Here is a 23,166-nt window from a genome sequence, read left to right as displayed (position 1 = left end):
AAGACTGGTTGTGTTGTTTGTTACTTACGATGAACCCTGGATGAAATCATACATTTTTATACTGTGTATAGCACACAGAGCCTCTCCATGCTTGAGCCTAACACATGAAGACATACATCCAGGTTGGCACCCAGCATCATCTGCACCCTCTCTTTGCAGCCCTTCCACCATCTTCTTGAGTGGTCAATTCAATTATCTCCTCCCTCTTTTTACTTGAAATTATTACAATAACCACAAGAGAATGAAGATGTGAGAACTTTTGCTCATTTAAACACATTTAATGTAGTTTGCAGTCCACGATAAAATTATCAACTAAACAAGAACAATAGAAAGGAGTATACATATAGTGTTTCAGACTACACTCTGCATTAGAATATTTCGCCTTTAATTGATAGGATGATGTCTGCAGTTCATTTCAAGTCTAAAAATAAAATATCTGGAGGACATTATTAAAAAGAATGGGCATCTAAAAGTCATTCAGATTTTTTCAAAAATATAGCTGAGTCCACCATCAAAAATTGAACAGCTGCTCTTTTACTTTCATACATTGCTATTCTACTGCTCTAAAGAAAAAACTGATACATCGTGTCCTCACAAAGAGCAAGAGCGTTCTGTAAAATTCTCCTACAATGTTCAACTTCAAATAAGAGAGACTAGTTTTAATTATGAAGACAGTTTTTCTGCAACAGGTCTCTTGATTGTCATGAGTAGCACTAACTGGGATGGAGGTTCTGGAAAATATGTGATACTTTTGAGTTTATATCAAATTCTTTGCACTTTTAGGAGACCTCACAACGTCAACAAATCAATTACAACAAATCACGGACCCTTTGTACATGTAGAGGTTCTAGCAGAGCCAGGCTCAGGGAAAGTCAGCAGTGGATGGGAATGAGACTGCAGATAGTATGTCGTGTCCTGTAAGAAAGGCCTACTCAAAAAATAATTACCCTGTGCCCTGTAAACAACAGTCACAATGTGGAACCCAGATATAGGAAGATCATTCTTTGATATTTAGGAGCCGACTAAGATAAATATTGTATCCTAAAAAAATTTGATCCCTAAAAAACATAAAACAGCAAAACCTACATATAACTTGAATCCAATCATTCCTCATTTCATATCCTTCCCACATATTTCTTCTTTTTCTCTGCTCCTCTACTTTGACGTCGTCACAGTCGCCATCTGCCTCCTTCTCACTTAGTATCCTCCTCTGTCACACCAACCTTCTGCATGTCCTCCCTCACTACATCCATGATTCTCCTCTCTGTCTTTTCCTCCTGCCTGGCAGCAGCATATTATACATCCTTTGTCCAATATATCTACTCTCCTCCTTAACATCTCTGACACCATCTCAGCCTACTTTGTTTCCAAAAGCTCAACCTAAGCTGTCCCTCTGATGTCTTCTTTTCTGATCTTGTCCATGCTGGTCACTGATAATGAAAAACCCAACAGCTGCACATCCTGCTTTTTTTAAGTAGGTGCCACCCTCTACAAGTCATATATCATAAGAGGTCTCCTTACCGTCTAAACCTTGCTCTCTTGCTGCCATGTGTCTCTCACAAATCACCCCTGACACTCATTTCCACTCACTCCACCCTGCCTTGACTCTCTTCTTCACCTCTCATACACTGTGGGGTGTTTATCCCAATTACTTAAACTCATTTACCTATCGTACCTCTGCTCCTTGCAGGATCACTTGTCTCCCTCACAATCTCTCACTCTCTCTCTCTCTCTCTCACTCATTCTCCTCTCCAGAGCATACCTCCACCTCTCCAGGTTATCTTCCATCTGCTCTCCGTTCTCTCATAATGTCATAGTCCACAGAGACTGCTGCCTGGCCTCTGTGGACTGTAGATCCCTAATGCAATCCCCACCTTGAACCCATCTTACACTAATACTGCACACCTTCCCTACCACTCCTGTGTGCCTCTTCACACTGCGTCTTATGCTTTCTTCAGATCCACAAACACACAGTGCAGCTCCATCTTACCTGCTCTATACTTCTCCATTAAAACTCTAAAGAAATAAAATATTGCATCTGTAGTGCTCTCTGTATGAAGCTGTACTGGTCCTTGCTGCCACATCTCCTCTCAGCCTAGCTTCAACAACTCTTTTCCATATTTTCATGGTATGGTGGCATCAACTTTACCAATCTGTACTTAGGACAGCTCTGCACATTACTCTTGTTATTGGAATCAGGACTTGTATGCTACTTGTCCATCCCTCAGGCATCCTACCACTATCCAGGATTGTGTTAAACAGTCCACTGCCCTCTCTCCCTGACATCTCCAAACCTCCACAGGTATGTTATCTGGACCATCTGCCTTTCTATGCTTCATCCTCTTCATAGCTGCCCTTTCCTTCCTCCTTTCTAATCCTTTACACTTCCTGATTCACCAACTGACTTCAGTCCTTTGTCTCTCATTTTCTTCATTGATGAGCTTCTCCTTCCTGAACACATTCTCTTCATTACATTTCCATCACTATCCTTACTCACCCAAACCTGCTGCATATCTTTTCTAACTCAATCTCTCCAAATACCCTTCTGCCAGTTTCCCTCACCACTACAGCTGTGCTTTCCCAGTCAACTAGCAACACTCCCTACCACCTGTATCAACTCAGCCTTGAACACTGCACATCATTCTTCCTTCTTCAGCTTCCACCACCTAAACCTCTCCCCTGACTTCACTCACTTCCTGTTGATCATGCCCAAAGCCATACTACAAACTACCATCTGATGCTGGCTAGCTACTGTCCCCTGACATCTTTCCCTTATATAAGTGTTTAAGGAATTTTCTCTTCCACTTGTTGCCAGTTAAGTGCTTCATAACACAACCTAGTAATTACATTTTTATATTTTATTGAACATAAATATCTTGGATGAAAAAACTATAAACTTCCTATTAAAATAATAATCCTTGTAAAATTATCTGAATTCTGTAGTTGAGTTTATGATCATTTAAGTGGCTTCTTGTGTACCAGTTATGCCAAGCTGTGTTTTTGACATTTACTAAACAAATTAACATTTTCTTTCCTCTCCAATTAAAATGGGTAAAATGCAACAAAATTATACTTATGATATATGAATCGCTTAAATAGTGACACAGATTTTTTTAGGATTGTCATGGATGGAATTTGTTTCCTTCTTCAGTTTTCATCCTCACTGTCTAAATTAGGAGGGTCTTCTGACTGGAGCAATGGCTTGCTGGCCAGTTTATGGAGATCCTCTGTAGTCATCTCTGTCATTGTCCCATCCATACCGAGCTGCATGGGCTGTATTAAACGGTTTCTGCAGGAGAAGTATTATAACAGAAATAAATATATACAGTGGGTAAACTAAGCACTGAAAACATTGCCAGTTTTCTAAGTAAATATATTTCTAAAGGTGCTATGGATATGGAAAAAGTATTCAACACGTTTCCTAAAATTTATTTAATCTGTTCAAAAGCCTTTGATGATGATAACATCTTCAAGTGTGGAGCAACTAGTCATCTGTATTGCTCAGGTGTGATTTTGGCCCATTCTTCCACACAAACAGTCTTTAAATCCTGAAGGTTCTGTGGGCCCCTTCTATAAACTCTGAGCTTTAGTTCTTTCCATAGATCTTCAATTGGATTCAGGCATTTCTAGCAGTTTTTTTCTCCCTTTCTCTGAAGCAAATTGAAAGTTTCCTTGGCTGAGTGTTTGGGATCTTTGTCTTGCTGAAACATCTGCCCTTCATCATCTTCATCATCCTGGAAGATGTTTTTTTTATCAAGAATGTCTTGGTACATTTTTCCATTTATCCTTGATTCAATTATATGAAGCGTGCCAGTGCTACACAATGTTGTTCCCACCTTCAAACTTCACTGTTATCTGCAGTGCTTTATGCCCTCCAGATATGGTGTGTATTATGGCATCCAAAGAGTTCAAATTTGTCCCAGTATTAAACAGCCTTGTCTAAATGTTCTTCTGCACTTCAACATGCTTTCCCTTCAGCTGCGGAGTCTTACATGGTGAGCGTGCATACAGGCCATGGCAGTTGAGTGCATTACTTATTGTTTTCTCCGAAACAATTGTACCTGCTGATTCCGGGTCTTTCTGTAGCTCTCCACAAGTGCTCCTTGGCTCTTGAACAACTCTTCTGATAATTGTTTTCATGCCTCTGTCTGAAATCTTGTGGGGAACACCTGGCTGATTATGGTAAAATGATGTTCTTTCCACTTCCCGATGTTGGCACCAGCAGTGCTCACTGGAACCTTAGAAATTCTTCTGTATCCAGTGTCATCAGTATGTTTCACAACAATAAGGTTGCAAAGGTCTTGAAAGAGCTCACTGGTTTATCCATCATGATAAACCAGTGAGGCATTTTTATAAGCCATCAGTTGGGACTAATTTGAACTAAGTGGCAGGATTGCTTTCAAATTACTGATAGATTTCAGCTGGTGTCATGACTTTCTATGCCTTTTTGCACGTCCTTTTCTTCATGTGTTTAATACTTTTTCCGTGTGTCATTTCTCATTATCACACATAATTTAATTGATGGACATCTATGGTTTGGTTTCTTTGCCTGTGTGAAGTGGATGAGTTTTTACCAACATCTGGTGCAAATTTCACGTCAATAGCACCTTTAGTAAAATATTTACTTAGAAAATCGGTGACATGTTCACACTTATTTCACTGTGATGGTATTAATTACTGATAATGATTACTGCAAAATATTCCCAACAATCATATTTTAGATATAAGTGTTCATCTCAACCAAATATATTACATTAACCTGGTACTTTTTAGGCATTTGAGAGCTGAACTTTTACATATTACACCATAGCATTAAAGGCTTCTGTTGAAGACAACAACTTGACCAGTGCAGGTTACTTGTGTGACTGTGTGTGCTTTTATTGACCTTGACAGTTTGTCAAACATGTGGACCAATTTCATGGCTTCATATTCCTTTTGCTCTTCTGTCATTCCTTCCATGGGATTGGGCTGCTCCTCTTCTACAACTCCTGTTATTGGGTTTATTCTGCAGGGAAACAGAAATATATTTTCTTAAAAAAAAAGCTAAATGTGCATAACAAACAAACAAACAAACAAACAAAGATGTAAAAAGAATTCAGCTGAGGTAGGGGTGGGTTTTGATTATCGATTTATCGATTAAAATCGATTCTGGCTTGGATAACGTGATATTGATTCATTAAAATCCTGAATCGATTTTAAAATATAAATTTATTTTGCCCGAAACGCCAGAATCTCAGGTTAAACCTCACAAGATTTCTACAACCACCAAACAGCTAAAACAGTAAATGAGAGCAGGTACACAGATTCTGCACAAAGACGTAAACGCAAAACGCGGACCCAACGCATCCGAATCAGTGAGATGTCGCCTTTCTCACATGACGGCACGTACGCGGACACGGACACGCCGTCGGGGCTGAAAGCCGACAGCTCACTGATTTTGAAGCGTCGGTGGACGCTTTGTGTTTACGTCCTTTTTGCGCTAGATTCTGAAGCTGCAGGGTTTATCTCTCTCCAAACAATATTGACTAAACCAGCAGCCAAAGATGATCCAGCCTTGGTATTCCCCCGGACAAGCTAGAGGAGGTGGCTGGGGAGAGGGAGGTCTGGGCTTCTCTGCTTAGGCTGCTGCCCCTGCGACCCGGCCCCGGATAAAGCGGAAGAAGATGGATGGATGGATGGATGTACAATATCACTAAAAAGCTATTCTGTCCTATTCTATTCTTCATTTGTTTTGTATTATACCTTTACCAAACACCATATTATAACATATTATAAATGATACATACATACATCCCTATACATCCTCAGCCACATCAAACACTAGTCACCACTCATAGTCATCACTTAGTTGTAAATATATTTCATCTTATGTCCTGTTTACTTTCGTCACTTCCCTGACTATACCGCTTTTTCTTTGCCAACCTCTTCCTTTGAATACTTTCCTGTACTTCCTCATTCCAACACAAAGTCTCATTGTCCTCTTTTCTGGCCATAGGATACACCAAATACATCCTTGGCACTTTCTCTCATCACTACAGCAGTCCTTTCCCAGTTATTTGATAACTCTTCCCTACCACCCAGAGCCTGCTTCAACTCTTCACTGAACTCTATGTAATATTCTTCCTTATTCAGCTTCCATCATTTAATCCTCGCCTCTCTCTTCACATACTTCCTCTTCTTGATTTCATAGTCATCCTACAGACTACAGACCACAATCTGGTGTTGCCTAGCTACATTCTGTTCCCTTCACCTGCATGTCCAATGAAGTCTGCTCTAATCACTGCTCTCTCCCTCCCGTGGGACACTCTCTACCACTTCATCCAACTTCCTCCAGAATTCCCTGTGTGCATACACCCCGTGATGCCCACACGCTGACAACATTCAATACCCCCCCTTCGATTTCCAGCTACAACTTATGATCCTCCTTAAGTTGTTAAAAAATGCAGAGTAGAAATTTTGATAAGGAGCTGACATAGTGTTCTGTTGGTACTGACTGGGCTTTGGCCTCTCTGTACTCTTCTGTCTCAGAGTCCTCATCCTCGGAGTAGATTCCAGGGTCTTTACCTCCTCTAAGCAGTCCTCTGGCAGCCAGCAGGCCTGCAGCATTACCGTATCCAGTATACTTAATGAACCTTGAAACTTGAAAGAGAGCATATTACTGTTAAAATGGCAGCATTCTAACACAATAAAAAGAGCAATGAAATTAGGATCATTTATGCACCTGACGACCTCAAAATAAGCTGATATTTTTTGTCTAAGCATATCCAGTGAAGAGATGCTTCATACTATAAAAACTATTGGAGCAGGTTCAAGTTGGCTCTTTTTAAGTCACCTTAATTTTTCCAGCATTTATGAATTCTCATAACTTCATAAGTACAGGAAATAGCTACGTGACATTTTTATGGATGAACTTTAGTTTCTACTAAAAACCGCAACCAAATCAATTTTACACCTAAAAATGTCCAAGTCTTTAGAAACAAAACTTTTTATATATTTACAACAGTGCGAAAAATGTTTGCCCCCTTCCTGTTTTCCCGTATGTTTGTTACATTTAAATGTTTCAGATCATCAAACAAATTTAAATAGCAGACAAAGACAAGACAAGGAAACACAAAATGCAGTTTCGAAATGAAGGTGTTTATAATTAAGGGTGAAAAAAAAAATCCAGACCCACTTGGCCCTGAGTGAAAAAGTGAATCCTGAAAGAGGATGTCTGGCTATCTGTTCACCACCTCAAGCTGAAGTGCACTTGGGTTCTCCCTCAGCCTCAGTCTCATACCTCAGACGATTTATAATCTTACTGGGTGAAACACACTATGCAATATGGAAGGTCTCCCTTTACCTACATTTCTTTTAATTGAGAAATGTAGGGTGCTACAGAGGGTGGTGAAGGCTGCACAGAGAGTTGTCGGAGGCAACCTCCCAACCATCACAGACATACACACCTCCAGATGCAGGAAGAGGACCACCTGTATCATGAAGGACCCCACTCACCCAGCACACACACTCTTCGTCCCGCCCCCCTCAGGCAGGAGGCTGAGGAGCATTAAATGCAAAACCACCAGACTGAGAAACAGCTTCATTCCAGATGCTGTGAGACTTCTCAATGCATAAATGGACAAGAACTGATATTGTAGCACCTTAATCACTACTGACACTTACTGACACTGTCATTTTATCAATGCTGGTCATCATGCCCTTTTGCTGCTAAAGTATTTATACCTATATTCTATATCCATACTCCATACTGGTACTCAGGTTGTTGCACTCTATTTATCATATTATTTATTGTGTTATTCTATTACTTGTTATTCTGTTTTGTTTAAAAAAAACAACTACTTATTTATTACTTTTTTAAAAATTCTGTTTCTTCGTTATTCTGTTTCTTTTCGCTCTAGGACCGTGTGTACATCATTTTGTTCCACCTCATGTAAACATGTGATGCGAATGACAATAAAGCTCCTTGAATCCTTGAATTGTGATTACTCTGTATTAAAAGAATCTTCCAATATAACATTTTTATGTACAGCTATTTGGAGCCTTCAGTCCTTTGTTTGAGAATCTTTTAAATTTAGTTAGTGTCGGGTACTCGTTCTGTCTGTTTCCACTGTTTCCATCAGATGGAATTCAACTGTCCTTTCTATTGTTGAAAATTTAGCAAAAAAATACTGTTTAACAAAGACTTTGTTCTTAACATCTAGAAATATTATAAGATGCCAACACTGTTGGGTACTGACTAGCATTAACTCATAGTTGTTAACGTATTCACGATGTTGAAGGTAGTTTTATTTTCTTTGCAGACAACCTGGTGGGTTTCAGCTTGATTTGATGAACTGAAACAGCTGTTTCCAGGGATGGTCTAGTTTAAAAAGTTCCATAAACCTTCTCTGTTGTCAGTAATGTTGCCGGCTCAGCTGGACCTTTCAAAGAGTTTCTGTGTAGTCAGGATATGATCACATTATGTTTGTTGCAAGCTAGTTCTTGCTGCAAGGTGTTTAATCATTACAGTTACATGTATATACTTTTGCCATGGCAGATCTCTGCAAAAAGTTGTCTTGTTGCACATATCCTCTGTGAAAACACAGACGGGCTATGACTCTTCCAATTATATTAATTTATATTAAATATACAAGCTTAACATGCTCACGGGAAAACTTGCTTTGATGCATTCTTGGTTATCATGACAGAACATGTTGATCATCAAAGATTTGCTAAAGTTAGTGCACAACAAAAAGTTTACTGAATTTTTTTCTCATATTTGACTAATTTTAGATGAAATGACCCAATACACTCACAACAGTATTCAGGAGGAGCTACTCAGGAATTTGTGGTTTTAAAGGTTCAATGTGAACTTATTTTTTTCTGGAGAGAAGGTGGAGTGACTTTAACATCACCTGTGTACCTTAGTGATTGCTTCCCTCTCATCAAAAAAGTGAGTTTGTATCACTCTCTCTCACCACTTTCTTTGCAGAGAACAAAGAGGAATTCAGCCGCACAGTCCTTGACGTCAGTGTCAATGTGGGTCATAAGGCGGACCATTTTATTCCTCAGCGTGCTGCCCACCTCTGGCCTGTTTTTCACATCACGTAGTGGTGGCAGCACCTAAAACACAACCCACACATAAACATATAAACATATAAGAGCAACCACAATAGCTAAAATGTTCAGAGATAATCTCTGTAAGATGAATAACTGACTTTTGACCTGAGGAACTTCCTGGTCTCTCTGTGGATACGGGCACTCTCGGTCAACAAGTTCAGTGATGGAAGAAGGGTCTCCTTCAGCTTATGACCCTTTGAGACAGACAGACAAGCAAACTTGTCAGTTGTAGGAAAGCAGCTAAAATGTGGATTATTAGAGCACATTTTAAACAACCGGTTTGAGACTTTTCAAATGTAATGATCTACAAGTGGATCTGAGGGCAGCAAATGAGACACGCTCAGCCTGGTTTGTAGTAAACATGCCTTTGTCAACAACAAAGCAATTTTTTATGAATTTATGTTAGATATACTTTAGTGCACCTCACCTTTTATTTCATATTACCTGTTTAGAGGTAATGAACCACCAACAGCATGCACTTGTGGCTCATCTTACCCGGTCAAGTCTTTTCTCCATGAATTTTAGCAGCATGTTCACAGCATCCATGTTGACACCCATATATTCAATGGAACCTTGCTGCACCTTGGGCATCAATAATACATCCAAACAAGGCAGAGGGAGGTTACCTAGTAAATTCACAGTATGGCTGAAAAAAGAAAGGGCAAAGGAATGAAGGGCGTGGCGTCACAGGGGAGCAATGACTATATAAATCAAGTAACCAGAGAACAGAGAATCAGACTGTTGTGTTACCTGTGAAACTCTTCAGTCCGCTCCTCTCCATCAGCATGGCTCATTAGACAGTGCCTCAGTATGGCTCCCAAATGTCTGTACACAGCTGCCTCTTCCTTCACATATACACCAGACACAAGTTGTTCACCAGTCATGAAGAGAACTCTCATCTTTCTTTGAATTTACAACAAAATGTTTAAATCTTGTGAATCTCTCCTAATTAATATAATTTGCTTCGTTACCTCATCAACTTTGCGTCTGTTTATGTCAAACGTGATGTTGAATAGTATTTTCAGTATCTCCATAGCTAGTTCTGTCTGCTGCCGGCTCAGTGGGGGCAGCTCTTCAGTCGGGATGCCTTCAAAACCCGCTCTTGCTGTCTCCAGGGTCCCTGAGCAGCATAGACCCAGTGTGGCTTCCAAGTGGTTTCCTTGAATTACAGACAAGACACAAGTTATCAACAGGTTCTTTAGGTTTGCTTAATTGTACCATGTCTTTACAAAATTTACTTCATCTGGATGCTTTTCTGATAATGTTTGTTTGGGTTTTGTTTTGTTTTTTTACCTTTTTTTTAAATGAAATGAAAATAAAATGAATGGGTTTTTGAACTTTAGTCAGCTTCAGATCTGACTCCATCTTTTGGGCTAAGGTCCACCTCTCATATTTTTTTTCCATATTCATCCATACAACAAAGAAACAAACAAAGCTAAACCAATCACACAACATCCTTGAAAAAGCTAACAAATCACCTAGAAGGCTGACACCATGAAGCTCCTGAGCCAGCTGTGCCCTGACATCCACTCTTAGGGCAGTCAGCAGGAAGGTTAGGCGCAAGTCAAAGAAACGTACCTGGGAAGAGAAACCTTATTTTGAAATCAGCTAGAATGCATATGTTGCATTCTAGCAAATATTCAGTAACAAATACGCTTCAAAAACTACATCTGCCAGCTATAGTACTCCTTTAAAAACGCAATAAAGAAACATTTACATTACAATTGTCATCGTGCTTGGTCTCTGACCCAGAGATTGTGTTCAGAGACTAAATTTTGACTTATCATGATTATTCTGGTTTGGTCTTGATGTTTTAAGTCTCTGCTTTAGAGCTTCTCTGTGTCTTTCCTCAGTTTGCCTTCAAGCTTCATTTTACTTATTGTGCTTTTGTATTCCAGGTTTTGCACTGATTGTTTGTTTTGATTCCTGGAGCTTCAGGTTACCTCTGCTTTCCCTGTATTTCCCATTAAGTCTATGTTGGCGTAACATGGCCCTTGTTAGCTACTTCCTGTTTATTCTGATAGTGTCTTCATGGTGCTGTGTTTTTTCTTTGATTCCCAGTGCTGCCATTTTTGTTTGACTCTACAGTGAACACAACAAATAATTCTACATTTGGAAACTCTCACATTAAACAGCTGTCTGAGTAATGGTCATACCTCATAGTTCCAAGTAGGATCATGACACTGTTTCAATCTCTCTGCCACACCTTTAATCAGCTGCAGATCTGCTGCTACCATCTGACATCAACCCAATGACAGAAATCCATCAGTCAGATTTTATAGATTATCACCAACCAAATAAAATGTGTTAATCTGAGGAATGCAAGGCACAGCAGACTGACCTGTCCTGTCTCATTGTGCAGCAGGATGTTGCAGATGGACTTGAGTGCCTCAACAATCACTTCCTGGTCAGGATTTTCTGAAGCAGGGGAAGATTCCTTCAGCACTTTACTACATTGTCCCGTCTCTTCCTCGTCTCCTCCCGCATCCTCTTCTAAGAAAAGAAAGATTTGCAATTTTGTTTAGCTTGGTCTGCCAACAACATAAACTCCCTTCAGCTAATCCATGATGTTTATTGACGGAGGAGAAAGATTATAAAGTATATGTCATGGGTCTTTTGACCCAGCGTTTTGTGTTTTCTATTATTGTGATGTATATTGGTTCTGGTTTTCTAGCTCTTTGGCTTTTGTTTCTGTTCTTCCTCAGTTTAGTGTTTAGTCATTTCTGCCTGTGTATTCCTCTGTGTCAAGTCCGTGTTTCTTAGTCTGTGTCTTTGCATGTGTGAGTTCTTGTTTTATTTTGTAGGTCTGTGTCTCTCGTCAGTGTTTGTAGTTTCGCTTCCCCTTGTCTCGTTATGTCCAATTACTCCCAGCTATGTCTCCCTCCTGTTTCCCATTCCCTGACTGCCCTGTGTGTATTTAAGCCCCCTGTGTTTTCTCATTTGCGTTGCTGGTTTGTCTGCGTAATCTCCATCTGTCATTCTGTGTTCTTTCCCTGCGTCATCCTGCATCATTTTCTGTGTCTTCCTGCATGCATCTCTGTTTCAAGGTTTATTTTTGCTTAGTTTTCCCAGTTTAGGTTTTCTCAGTTCTGTTTTCGGCACCCTCGCCTTCTTGTATGTTCACTCTCCATTAATAAAGCTCCCTCACTGCCTGCATCTTGGGTCCTTTAATAATTCCACACGGTTTGCCCTGCTAACCGTGACAGTATACAATGTTTAGGGGACAAAGAACTGGATTTCTTTTGTACATAATGCATCTCAATAAAATACATCTCAAAAAATTCAAATATGATGAAAAAGTTTGTTTTTATTATTTAATTCAAAAAGCTCGCACTGTGCCAGCTGGGATGGGTCCCATGACCTCTGATTTTCATGAGCTGGGATAGCTCATGAAAATCAGACATTCAGTTTACAATAATAGTTGAGTAAATTACTAGTTAAACAGTATAAATGGCCTAATAAACACCTAACCTTTTGTTATCCTGCCTCTTAATATCTGCATTTTAGTGTCTCCTCATCAACACTCTGCACATCCTGCATGTCGTTTTCTTACGCATGTACTAAACAACTAGTTAACTATTAATTAACTATTATTTCTGTCTTTAACCCTCCTGAGTTTTTAGATTCTTTCACATCACAATCTGGAAGTGGTACAGCTCACCAAATAAGGCTACATGGCTGGGGGATCTAATTCTGCCATGTTAAACTGTACTGTTGCATTTGATTGTGAGTGCCTGAGAGCTGAACCTGCTCTGCTCAATGTGGGGCTTCTACATTGTATCCTCACTTGGAGAAAATAATGATGGAGCAGACAAGTTGCTCATGAGTGCAGACTGACTCTGACTGATTGCAACCTGTTGACAATTTCTCTGCTGTTTCTAATTAGATGGAGATTACTTGCAGACCTTTTCCAATCTGTCTGAGAATGATTGCAGTCAGTCTGAGTCAAACTGAGACACATTGCCTCCCACCGGGTAACCTGTGCAATCGCAAAAAAATTGACTCACTAACCATCAGTTTTTCGTGGTTGCACAGAGGTGCCAATCTATTTGTCCTCTTGTGTGACTGAGGCCCCTAAGCTACAGAGGGTCTGTCTGTTCATAGACTGTCTGTATTGAAGCATATTCATGGAAAGTTGATGGCAAAAAAGGGTGGTAGAATATGCAAGCAACAAGGATGAGAGCCTTGACAGAACTGTCACAAAAAGCTAATTCAGGAACAGTAGTTATCATACCTACGTAGGTTTCCTAAGTAAAGTCTATGTTTCTGAATTGATGGAACTGAGAGTGAAAATGGAATTTAACTGTTAGATCTTCAAAATCAAAACAAGTCTTCATAACAATATATTTGGAATTACATCTTTGAATTCTCAAAACCTAAAATACAATCCTTTCTTGCTCTGGAAAGATGATGCAAAAAAAAGGATTGATACCTAGCAATATTAATTACCTTGGCCATCCACTGACTGGCTGTGGGCAGGTGTGGTAGCACTGTCCACAGCAATGCTAGCATAGCGGGCAAGAGTGGACATGGCGAATTGGTTGGTGAATGGATCCAGGCAATTTTTATCTCTGGACAGGATTCGAACCGTTTCCAGACAGGCCAGCAGACAGGAAGGCTGCAACTCCCGGTCCAGGAAACCAAGCACTAACTCCCCCAGATGCTGCGTTGCACATATACATATATATATATATTCATGGAGGAACAGGAAAAACAGAACAGAAATTGTGTTAGACTGTAGGCCATTGATCTTCATCAACAGAGTACACCTTCCTTTCTTGTGCAAATAGACACATACATTTATTTAACTAGGCAGATTTACATTTTAAACTGTTGAAAAATGAAACACCAAATCTGACAGCTATATCTGCAGCTTCTGACCTCAGTCTGAATGAATGTCCATCACACATTTCAAGTCAGGCAATGTTAGAACTGATTTTTGATCCATTTGCAGTATACCACTACTGTTTTTAAGATCATTTTCTGACTAATTGTAATGAAATCATGAGCGTCTTAAGACTGCCAACAAAGTGAAATGTGTTACAGAAAATAACAGATCAGTGAGTTCGACCTACAGCCAGTGGTGAACAAATGATTGCTGTTTCTTACTGAGGAGAGGTAACACAACAGATGAAACTGTACATTGAAAACTGAAACATGAAAAACACTACATACTAAACAGCAGTCTTACTGATAGTGACAAAGTATTTGCAGTGCTAATGATAACGGTCTAATGTCAAGGTGTTTCCTTGATAAAAAGCCCTTTAGCACTGAACAAACTCACCTTTCTCTTCCACCTTAACAATCAACTACAGTTCCTGTTTGGGTCTGTTTCCTACTGGATGAAATTCTTCCTTTTATAGGAATAAAGCTGTTCTTCTATTTATCAGAGAGGAAAACACTTTGGAAAACGAAGTGTGGTTTCCAAAACCAGACACATAAGTATTTTCTCAAACAGAATCTAAATCATACTGTTTAAAAACATTTTCAGATGCTTTTTTAAATGATAAAGCTGCTAAATGCAGAAATATTGGTTTGTTTAAGTAGATTTTTAGATATTTACTGCTTTCTGAATGAATTGCAGGTGTATTAGATAAAAAATCTCAATAAAACTAATCAATAAATGTTCTGATGTTCTAGCTTCATTCAGCTATTCACCGTAATCAGTTCAAAGATTGACTTTCATCACCACTGAATAAACTGTATGAGGTTTAGGCCATGAATGAATTTGCAGCAATATACTTAATGATAAACCAGATTTCTTTTTTCTAATCTTCAGAACTGCTTCTTTCTCAGTAGTTTTTGTTCTTGTGTTATGTATCATCAGAATATCTTCTTAGAATCAAAACTAATATGCCAGCATAATTAGTGTTCAAGCAAATGAATAAATCAAATGTCTTCATTTCAGAATTCCCATTGGATTCCATTAAACTATTGCCATTGTGATCTCACACCTATTTATAGTTTTCTTTAAACCTTTGAACTGATTAAGTGTGTTTACATCTACTGACAAAAACCCACAGTTTATCCTGGATTTACTCCAACATTATATAATACATCACTTACTCGAGTATTCTAATATAACGTTAAGGAAATGTTAGAACAGGTAAACATTTAACTATTCATTTTACAACATAATCAATCTATAAGAGCTGGTTTTCCATTTCCTATTCTGTTTATCCTGAGCTTACTGCAGGGAAAAGGCCATGTGATTCATCCCCTGTTGAGCACTAGTGCCAGTAATCTTAATATTAATTGCCAGACAGATTTATTTGACAGACAGACAAAAATCCCCATTCCCAAGAATTCTGTTATAAATAGTTCAGTACGTGTAAGAAATTTCCAACAAATTTTCACCAGACGTGTGTGAGCTGAGGAAACAGCAGCCTTCAGGGTTGAAAAATGAATCTGGCATGTTTGTACCTTAAAAATTACTGCTATGCTAAAATAACAGACTGTAAGCCTTCCACTTGGATTTTGTTTGTATTTATTTCTGTATGTGCTGTAGGTGTTATTGTGTTAAGTAGTCGAGTCAGAGATGGAAAAAAACACTAACAGTGTGTGACTAGTCTGCAGCTCTCATTTGACAGGAAGGTAAACTGGCTTAAATGATGGAGTAATACCATCAGGGTTTGGGTGTTTTGTTGTTGTTTTTTTGACATATTACTCATTTGTAAGTGTTTTACAACAAGTTGCTTACCTTATATATTGGTATATGGTATCATGGATCCAGCTGAGGAACAGCTGAAGAACTTGTAATAAACTAAACTACATTTCAAATTAAAAGTTTTATTAAAATTGTGTATAGACCTGTGTATATACACGTACATATTATGAGGTCTGGCTCTCCTGAAACAGTATGGTGGAAGCACTAATGTATTGTTCCTGTGAAGAGCAGCAAACAAACAAGAATATGTTTCTTTGTAACTTTGGCAAACAATCTATAGAAAATAACATTTAGCATTTTAGCATATCTTGTCTGGCAAATAATTCTGGAAATATTTATTACATCGTACATACTGGTTTGGACACAAAGTGTATGCCCCTTCAGTAATGTACCTGTGACAGCTAGTGGGCTGTCACAGGTACATTGTGACAGCCAGTGGGTAGGTGGAGCTGACCCAATTTTAGATGCAGCACACCTGAGAAGGCCAGTCCCCTTGCATTATAAAGCCACTTTGACTGAATCTCCAGCTCTCCCTGTCTTTTGAACACTGAAACAAGCTCCAACTCCCTCAGCCTCCCCGACACCAGCAAACAGTGTGTACAGATCATAGATGAAACACAATGACTTCAGTCACAGTTACCTTGAGAAATCAAAGAGCAGTGAATACTGTCCAAATCTGACAGCATTTTGTTAGGCCAGTGTTTATGAACCTTCAACTGACGTAACAAGAGCGACCCTATCAACTTCACAATTCTGGGATGTAATCTATTCACAGCTGGCCAATCACTGCCATTTAAGAGCAGATCATTACTTTTCCTCTGGTTAAACACACAGATCCTTACAAGCATTTGGCAATCCCTGAGAGGTAAATCACTCCCACTGTCATTTTCATCTCATGAATTATTTATATCCTATAATGAATTCTTAACAGGACCCCATCCAGAAAGAGTCACAAGTTGAAGATAAACTGTGGGTTCTAGGTTTCTAATGGAAAAGCACAACATGGTGTTCATTGGTTATTCATACCTTTTGTAACTTTCCTTCCTAAAACAGGCGAGTATACAAAGGAAAGCATAAAGCATGTTGGTACATCCAAAGAAATGATTAGTCAGTTTTATGGTCGTTTAATTTTAATGGAAAGGGACAAATATTAACCAAAAACAGCACAGTGTTATTTTATATCCTTAGCCAATTTTTTTCAGATGAAACTGAATTACACAGAAGAACAAAGCTCAGAACATAAAAAAATGTAAACAGACTGAAAAGGACAAGCTGAAGTATTTCGATCCAGATGAACAAACTTATCAATTCAGCAGGGGATCAATTAATTATTTGCCCTATGTGTATAAATAGGAAATGTTATAAATACCTCTCTGTCCTTCTGCTCATCCCTGTTGAATGTAAAGCACTGGTTCATCTGAAGAAAAGAGAAGTACAAAGCACAAAAAAGGGAGTCAGTGGATAGAAGAAGCAGACAGGTTTATGTTACGTTATTTGTACCAATAAGTAGTTGTGTTTGCAGTAATCAAGCCATCCATTCTCCTATGTACATCTCTCAGCGACAACTAAGAAGATATGTCTTAGGGTCTTCTAATATTGTTTAGTCTTGATCTTGCAATGTAAAGTGACTTGAGTTAACTTTTGTTTTGAACTGGCAATATATCAACAGAAATGAACCGAATAATCATAATACAAAAGAAAAAACAAAGAAGTAAAAATGATCCACATCACATCATTTGAAATATGTGACAGCCAGTGTGCTGGCCTTGTTTTCTTGTTGCTTGTTTCTTTCAGGTATCTAGTAGGTGGAGCTGACCCAATTTCAGCACACCTGAGAAAGCCAGTCCCCGGTGTATTATAAAGGAACTCTGACTGAACCTCTGGATTGTTTCATTATCTGAATCTTAATGAACAATGTTTTCTGTATGAGAGTTTTCTAACGTTAGTAATCATATTTTGTCTTAGATATTTTAATTGAAGATAGGCTTCAAATTACAAGAACAGCATGCTATCATCCATCCATCAATGCATGCAGAACATTATTGCATGCATAAGCCTTCCAAAAGACATCTCTCCAGTGTGTCATATCTCTGTGTAGCTCCTCAGTCATTCAGGTCATGGTAGTCTTAAATGCTTGAAAAAAATAGGCAGATCGACTTCAGTTTGTAAAGACACCTCTCATCAAAGAAGCGTCTTCAGTTACAAAGTTACAAAGGTCCTTTCTATTGATTTGTTGTCTGGATTTTTTCAGATGTTGTTAGTTTATATACAAATAGCCTCAGTAACAGATAAGCTGAGCCTCACTGTAGCTGTCTTTTGATGCTGACATCAAAAGAAACATGTCCATCACACATGCTGAAGTAGTCTGACCATTTACTAAAAATTAATCCACATCATTCACTTAATTCAAATACCGAGTTCTGACTTAAGGAAAATAAACATAAGTTATACCCATTATTTCATTAATGTGCCCCTACTAATATTTATGTTAATGCAAATTCCCGCAACTCCCAGAAGGCTGGATAAACTAGAGCAGACTAACTCCAGTCTACAACTAAGAATATGGCAGTGTCCTGTAACAACCACTAAGCTTCTGATCTGTACGAGCTCTTTGGTGAAGTAGGATTTAACTGGCCTGTAGCTAACTCTATTTGTGTATAAGAAAATCTAATCCTATTGCCTTTGAGATTAACTCCTACACAGTCTCCGTGCTGAGGAAGCCATGAAGCATGGTGCACCTGGGGTTTGCAGAATGTAACAAAACTCATGTGACTTCATATACATATAACATGTAGTTTCAACTATCATTTCTAACATTAACTGACCTGAATAGACACCAAGCTCAGTTACATGGTAACACTGATACTCTTGTGTTTGTGACAGTGTGGTTAGCTTCAGCTGGCTGACATCAAGAGAGCTGACATCAAGCTGGAAGCCACTGTAGTCTGCATATATATGAGTATATATATATATATATAAATATGTGTGTGTATATACACACATATATACACACACACACATATACACATGATGTGCTTGAACTTTGTAATGCTCAAAATTAATAAAATCAAGTTAAAACTGAGGGTTATCTAAAAACTTCAGCTAGGGTTTGAACGTTTGCAACCATTGTGCCAAAAACAAAAGAAATTAGTGTATACTTGTTGACGCTCAAACAGCAGGAGATAGATATACAAAGTTATTACAGTATTTCCAAGGATAAAGAACTGGACTGACAAGTATCATAAAGAAATTTAAAGAGAGCTGCACAGTACAGAGCAAGTTTTGCAGAGGTAGGAAGCAAAAGATTTCAAAGACTCTGGAAACAAAACTAGTGAGAGATGTTTTTTAAAAACCACAGAACAACTTTCAAAGCACTGGTGAGTGATTGACCAAAATCATGAATTGTAGTATCAAAGAAGACGATCACTAGACCATCACAGGAACGGACTGTGAGACTGCAAACTAAGAAAAACTCCACCTCTGCAGAAGTGTCAACTTCAAGCCAGACTGATGTATGCTAAGGACAACCTGGAGAAAGACTATGCATCTGAAGGTGTGCCTTTTGGTCAGATGAGACTAAAGTAGAGCTCTTTGGCCATAAAGGTAAGGGTGAGGTGTACAACCCAAAGAACACGTAGTGGTGGAAGTATCATTCTTTGGGGATGCATCAGTTCGTCTGGACCTGGGAATGTTACGAAGGCAGAAGGAATCATGAAGAAAGAAGGATATTTGAAGATTTTGAAAGAAGTATTCAGCAGCAAAATTGGTTCTGGGTCATTGTTTTATCTTCCAGCATCACTCTTGGTGAAGAACAATCTCCAGAAGACCAAAGTGAACATTGACTCAGGAATTCAAGCCCTCAGTGGTAAATCAGAATGGCTGTAGCTCAGGAGGTAGAGTGGGTCATCTACTGATAGGTGTGAATGGGTGAATAAGGCATGTTGTGTAAAGCACCGAGTGCTCTGGGAGAATAGAAAAGCGCTATATATGAATCAGTCCACCTGTTCAGTCCAATCCCATTGAAAAATCAGTGGGGTGACCTGAAGACCAAAGACCATGCCAACAGACCATCAAATCTGGAGAGCCTGACAGATTTGCCAAAGAAGAATGGGCTGGGATTGATCAATGTGCAAAGTAAAATAATGTAAGCATGCCAAATAAAAACTAGGATGTTTGGAAAAGCTATGTTATAAATTAATTACACTGACAGTACACACTGAGCTATGACTATATGTACTTTAGGTCCTTTAGCTTGTTGTACTATTTTTGTGTTTCCATACAATTAGAGACTAACAAAACACTATATCTTAGAACAGGGGTAGGGAACTCCAGGCCTCGAGAGCCGGTGTCCTGCAGGTTTTAGATTTGTACTTGATCCAACACAGCTGATTTAAATGGCTAAATTACCTGATCAACATGTCTTGAAGTTCTTCAGAGGCCTGGTAATGAACTAATCATTTGATTTAGTTGTGTTGACCCAGGGTGATATCTAAAACCTGCAGGACACCGGCTCTCGAGGCCTGGAGTTCCCTACCCCTGTCTTAGAAACTAACATTACCAGAACTCTAACTTAATAATGTACGTAGAGTACAAAGTAGTTACCTAAAATAACTAATCTAAAAAGTAATAATAATCCTGAGATTTATAGATAGAATATGAATTAATATCATCAGTCTTAGAGTAAGCTTATGGTTTAAGCTGGGAAGTAGTATATATATATATATATATATATATATATATACATATGATAAGCTTGAATTTAAAATAGAAATAAAATATCTGTAATATCACTAAACATTGCAGCTGAAATCTTTGACATTTTACTGGATGTACCTCAGCACTGATCTTAAACATGATCTCATTATCTTCGAGTAACCACTTCTGCTTCTCTGTCCTCTTTTTTTCTCTGTATCTAAGCGATGAATCCATTAATTACATTAATTTAAAAACTCCCACAGCGCTCTTTCCCATTACTCTTCAGTGTCCTGACACTGACTCCTTTCCAAGGTGTATCAGAGTTACAAGGAAATCACACATGTTAGAAAAACTGAAAGAGCACAGTGAAATAAAGAAACCTCTCTAGCTGGCTTGAGTTACGAGATATGTACATGTCAGATTCGGCAAGAAATGAGGATTTAATCTCAGAACAAAGGCCCTGGAAATTCTGGAGAGATTATATGCCTTGACTGGCTAAGGAAGGCTTTGGTGTCCCCCTGGATAAACTGTGGCTGGCTGAGGAGAGGGACGTCTGGGCTTTTTTTCTTAGACTGCTGGCCTAGTGACACAAACCTGGATCAGTGGCAGAAAATGGATGCAATGGATGTAGATATTTGTGACAAAACTAACTTGCATTTCCCATTTCTATTTTTATGATCAGTGGCTCACATTAATTAAAAATAATTATTTTCAACAAATATTTCTCTCTTTTCTTTTTACATTTCTGTCTGATTTTCTACCACATTATGAAACTGACTTGCCTGCAATTCAAACTGTGTCAGGCTCAACTCTTTGCATGTTGGTGATCACATAATAAAACTTGGAACTAAACTACCACAGAAGTTCAAAGAGTAAAGAGGGAATTAATAGGCAGCTAAATAAATTACACTTACTGTCAACTTATGCCACATCATTATTATTAATGAAATTATTATTTTGGTGCAATGAATGTCTCAACTTTGGGATAAATAAAGCATGTTTTATCCTATCTAATATTCATGTATTATTTATTAAGTCATTTGGGTAATTTATGATATGGGTGATTCTACCAATTTCCCAGCACCAACAGCAGATCCCACAATACTTGAATAATGTTGAGGTCCAGGCTCTGGGGAGGCCAATCCACATCCAGTGGAATTTATGACGGCATTTCAGTGTGTCTTCTATCCAGGTATGCCTTTACTGCATTGTCAGCATATTCACTTTATCATTGAAAAAGTGAAAAATTAAGCCACTATCGCACACTTTCCAGATGCTATTGCACTGTGGATCCAAATCTGATGGCACTCTTTTTATTGCATTCATAAATGAATTCGTAAATGAATTTTGACAAGATCCCCAGCACCACTGGCTGAAATCAGCCCGAAACCATGACATGCCTCCTCCATATTTTACCAGTGACTATAGACACTCACTGTACCTTTGTTGCAGCTCTCTCCTGACATCCTCCATACACACTGGCAATGTTTTGAACCAAAGATATCTACTTTGGATTCATCACTCAATAAGACCTGTTGCTACTGATTTTCAGTCCAGTTTTTGTGTAGTTTGGTGTAAGAATGCGTTGTTGACAGCCACCCTTCCACTGAGACCATTTCTTTGGTAAACAGTAGATGGATCAAGGGTCAGATGCATCTCTCAGGTATGTGTCATGTTTATAGAATCAGCTAAAGAAACGGGAGTGTGTTTTTGCAACAGGCTATTTGTAACAAAGTTACCAGTGATACAATTTATATTTGGATCTTTAAGTTCTCATTTATTCCAGACACAGTACTAGTTCATCCCTTAAGTTAGATGTTTTTTTTAAGCTTGAATGACTCATAGGTCAGTGCTCAGTTGCTTAACCATCAAAAACACATTGCTGTCAGGTCAAAAATCTGTCAGGTACAAGGACTGGGCTGAAAATGAGTGAAAAGCAGCGAATTCCAAAGAAGAACTTTGAAAGACCCAGAGAAAGCCTTGAGAACTGTTGCTTAATATCCCTTTAAAATTACGAGGAAATCTGGCTCCGTGAAAGCAAAACATGAAGAAGAAGAAGGGGTGGCTCAATACACAATATCATATAGGCTATTTATAAGGTGTACAATGCAGCTTTAAACCCCATTTAATACATTAAAGGTTCTACTTTTGAAAACAGTTCTGATTTGGCAATTATTTCAGGATCATCATCTGAATGGAAAGCATTTCATAAACTCAAACAGCTGTTCTACAACGCACTGATTCCTCCCGATGTTGCAGGGCTGGTGTTTACCTGCTTGTTGTAGCTCTGTAAAGCCGTCAGAGCCGAGTCTTGGTCGCCCGTCTCCATCTCCTCTATAACGGCACTTAAATCCATGTTCATCATCACTGAGCTAGCTGCTGCTGCTGATGAGGATGATGAGGATGTCTGTATGTTTGTTCCCCGGACTGCGGATTCACGTTATGCTCCGTTACCTCTGACGGATGAAAGCATGACGTCTGAATCCCGACGATCTGATGAGAAGCGATTAGCGAACGGGGATTTGTGCCAGCCAAGTGCTGCGTTTAGAGTCCCAAGAAAAGACGGGAGAAATAAAATTTATGATTAATTTTTTGTAAATGGAAAAGACAAGTGAGGACGTGGATCACAAGAAACGTTAAGGGCAACATTAGACATCACTATATATGCATGGTGTAAGTCTAACGACTGTAAAAGAACGCTCCTC

The 23,166-nt window shown here is 38.8% G+C and overlaps 1 protein-coding gene across 2 annotated transcripts; it reads right to left on the bottom strand.

Annotated features, from left to right (window-relative positions):
• Positions 1–266: 266 nt before the first annotated feature.
• ric8a (RIC8 guanine nucleotide exchange factor A) lies at positions 267–22,969 on the bottom strand. Of its 2 annotated transcripts, XM_063479034.1 has the most exons (15): positions 22,734–22,968; positions 17,136–17,183; positions 16,793–16,810; positions 13,549–13,762; positions 11,441–11,592; positions 11,256–11,336; positions 10,578–10,677; positions 10,071–10,258; positions 9,850–9,944; positions 9,595–9,745; positions 9,198–9,293; positions 8,958–9,102; positions 6,495–6,639; positions 4,886–5,005; positions 267–3,289 (listed from the first exon to the last, which is right to left on the bottom strand). In XM_063479034.1, exons 1-15 carry the CDS (start codon positions 22,824–22,826, stop codon positions 3,148–3,150), a joined length of 1,788 nt encoding a protein of 595 aa, XP_063335104.1. In that variant the 5' UTR covers positions 22,827–22,968; the 3' UTR covers positions 267–3,147. The 2 variants fall into 2 exon arrangements, with proteins under 2 accessions (XP_063335104.1, XP_063335105.1); XM_063479035.1 differs by lacking the exon at positions 16,793–16,810 and having other exon boundaries at positions 22,734–22,969.
• Positions 22,970–23,166: the final 197 nt, after the last annotated feature.

Source organism: Pelmatolapia mariae, linkage group LG7 (assembly GCF_036321145.2).
Source record: "Pelmatolapia mariae isolate MD_Pm_ZW linkage group LG7, Pm_UMD_F_2, whole genome shotgun sequence".
Lineage (NCBI taxonomy): Eukaryota > Metazoa > Chordata > Actinopteri > Cichliformes > Cichlidae > Pelmatolapia > Pelmatolapia mariae.
This window is presented reverse-complemented; position numbering and strand designations above follow the sequence as displayed.

Bases quoted from the DNA above. Each gene is read 5' to 3' on its own strand.
- ric8a (XM_063479034.1), bottom strand. From the start codon at position 22,826: ATGATGAACATGGATTTAAGTGCCGTTATAGAGGAGATGGAGACGGGC. The intron at 10,259-10,577 runs GTGATTTGTTAG...CTGTAATTCAAG, and splicing joins TCATGGTGTCAGCCTTCTAG to GAAACCACTTGGAAGCCACA. The intron at 9,945-10,070 runs GTAACGAAGCAA...GTATATGTGAAG, and splicing joins ACAGACGCAAAGTTGATGAG to GAAGAGGCAGCTGTGTACAG.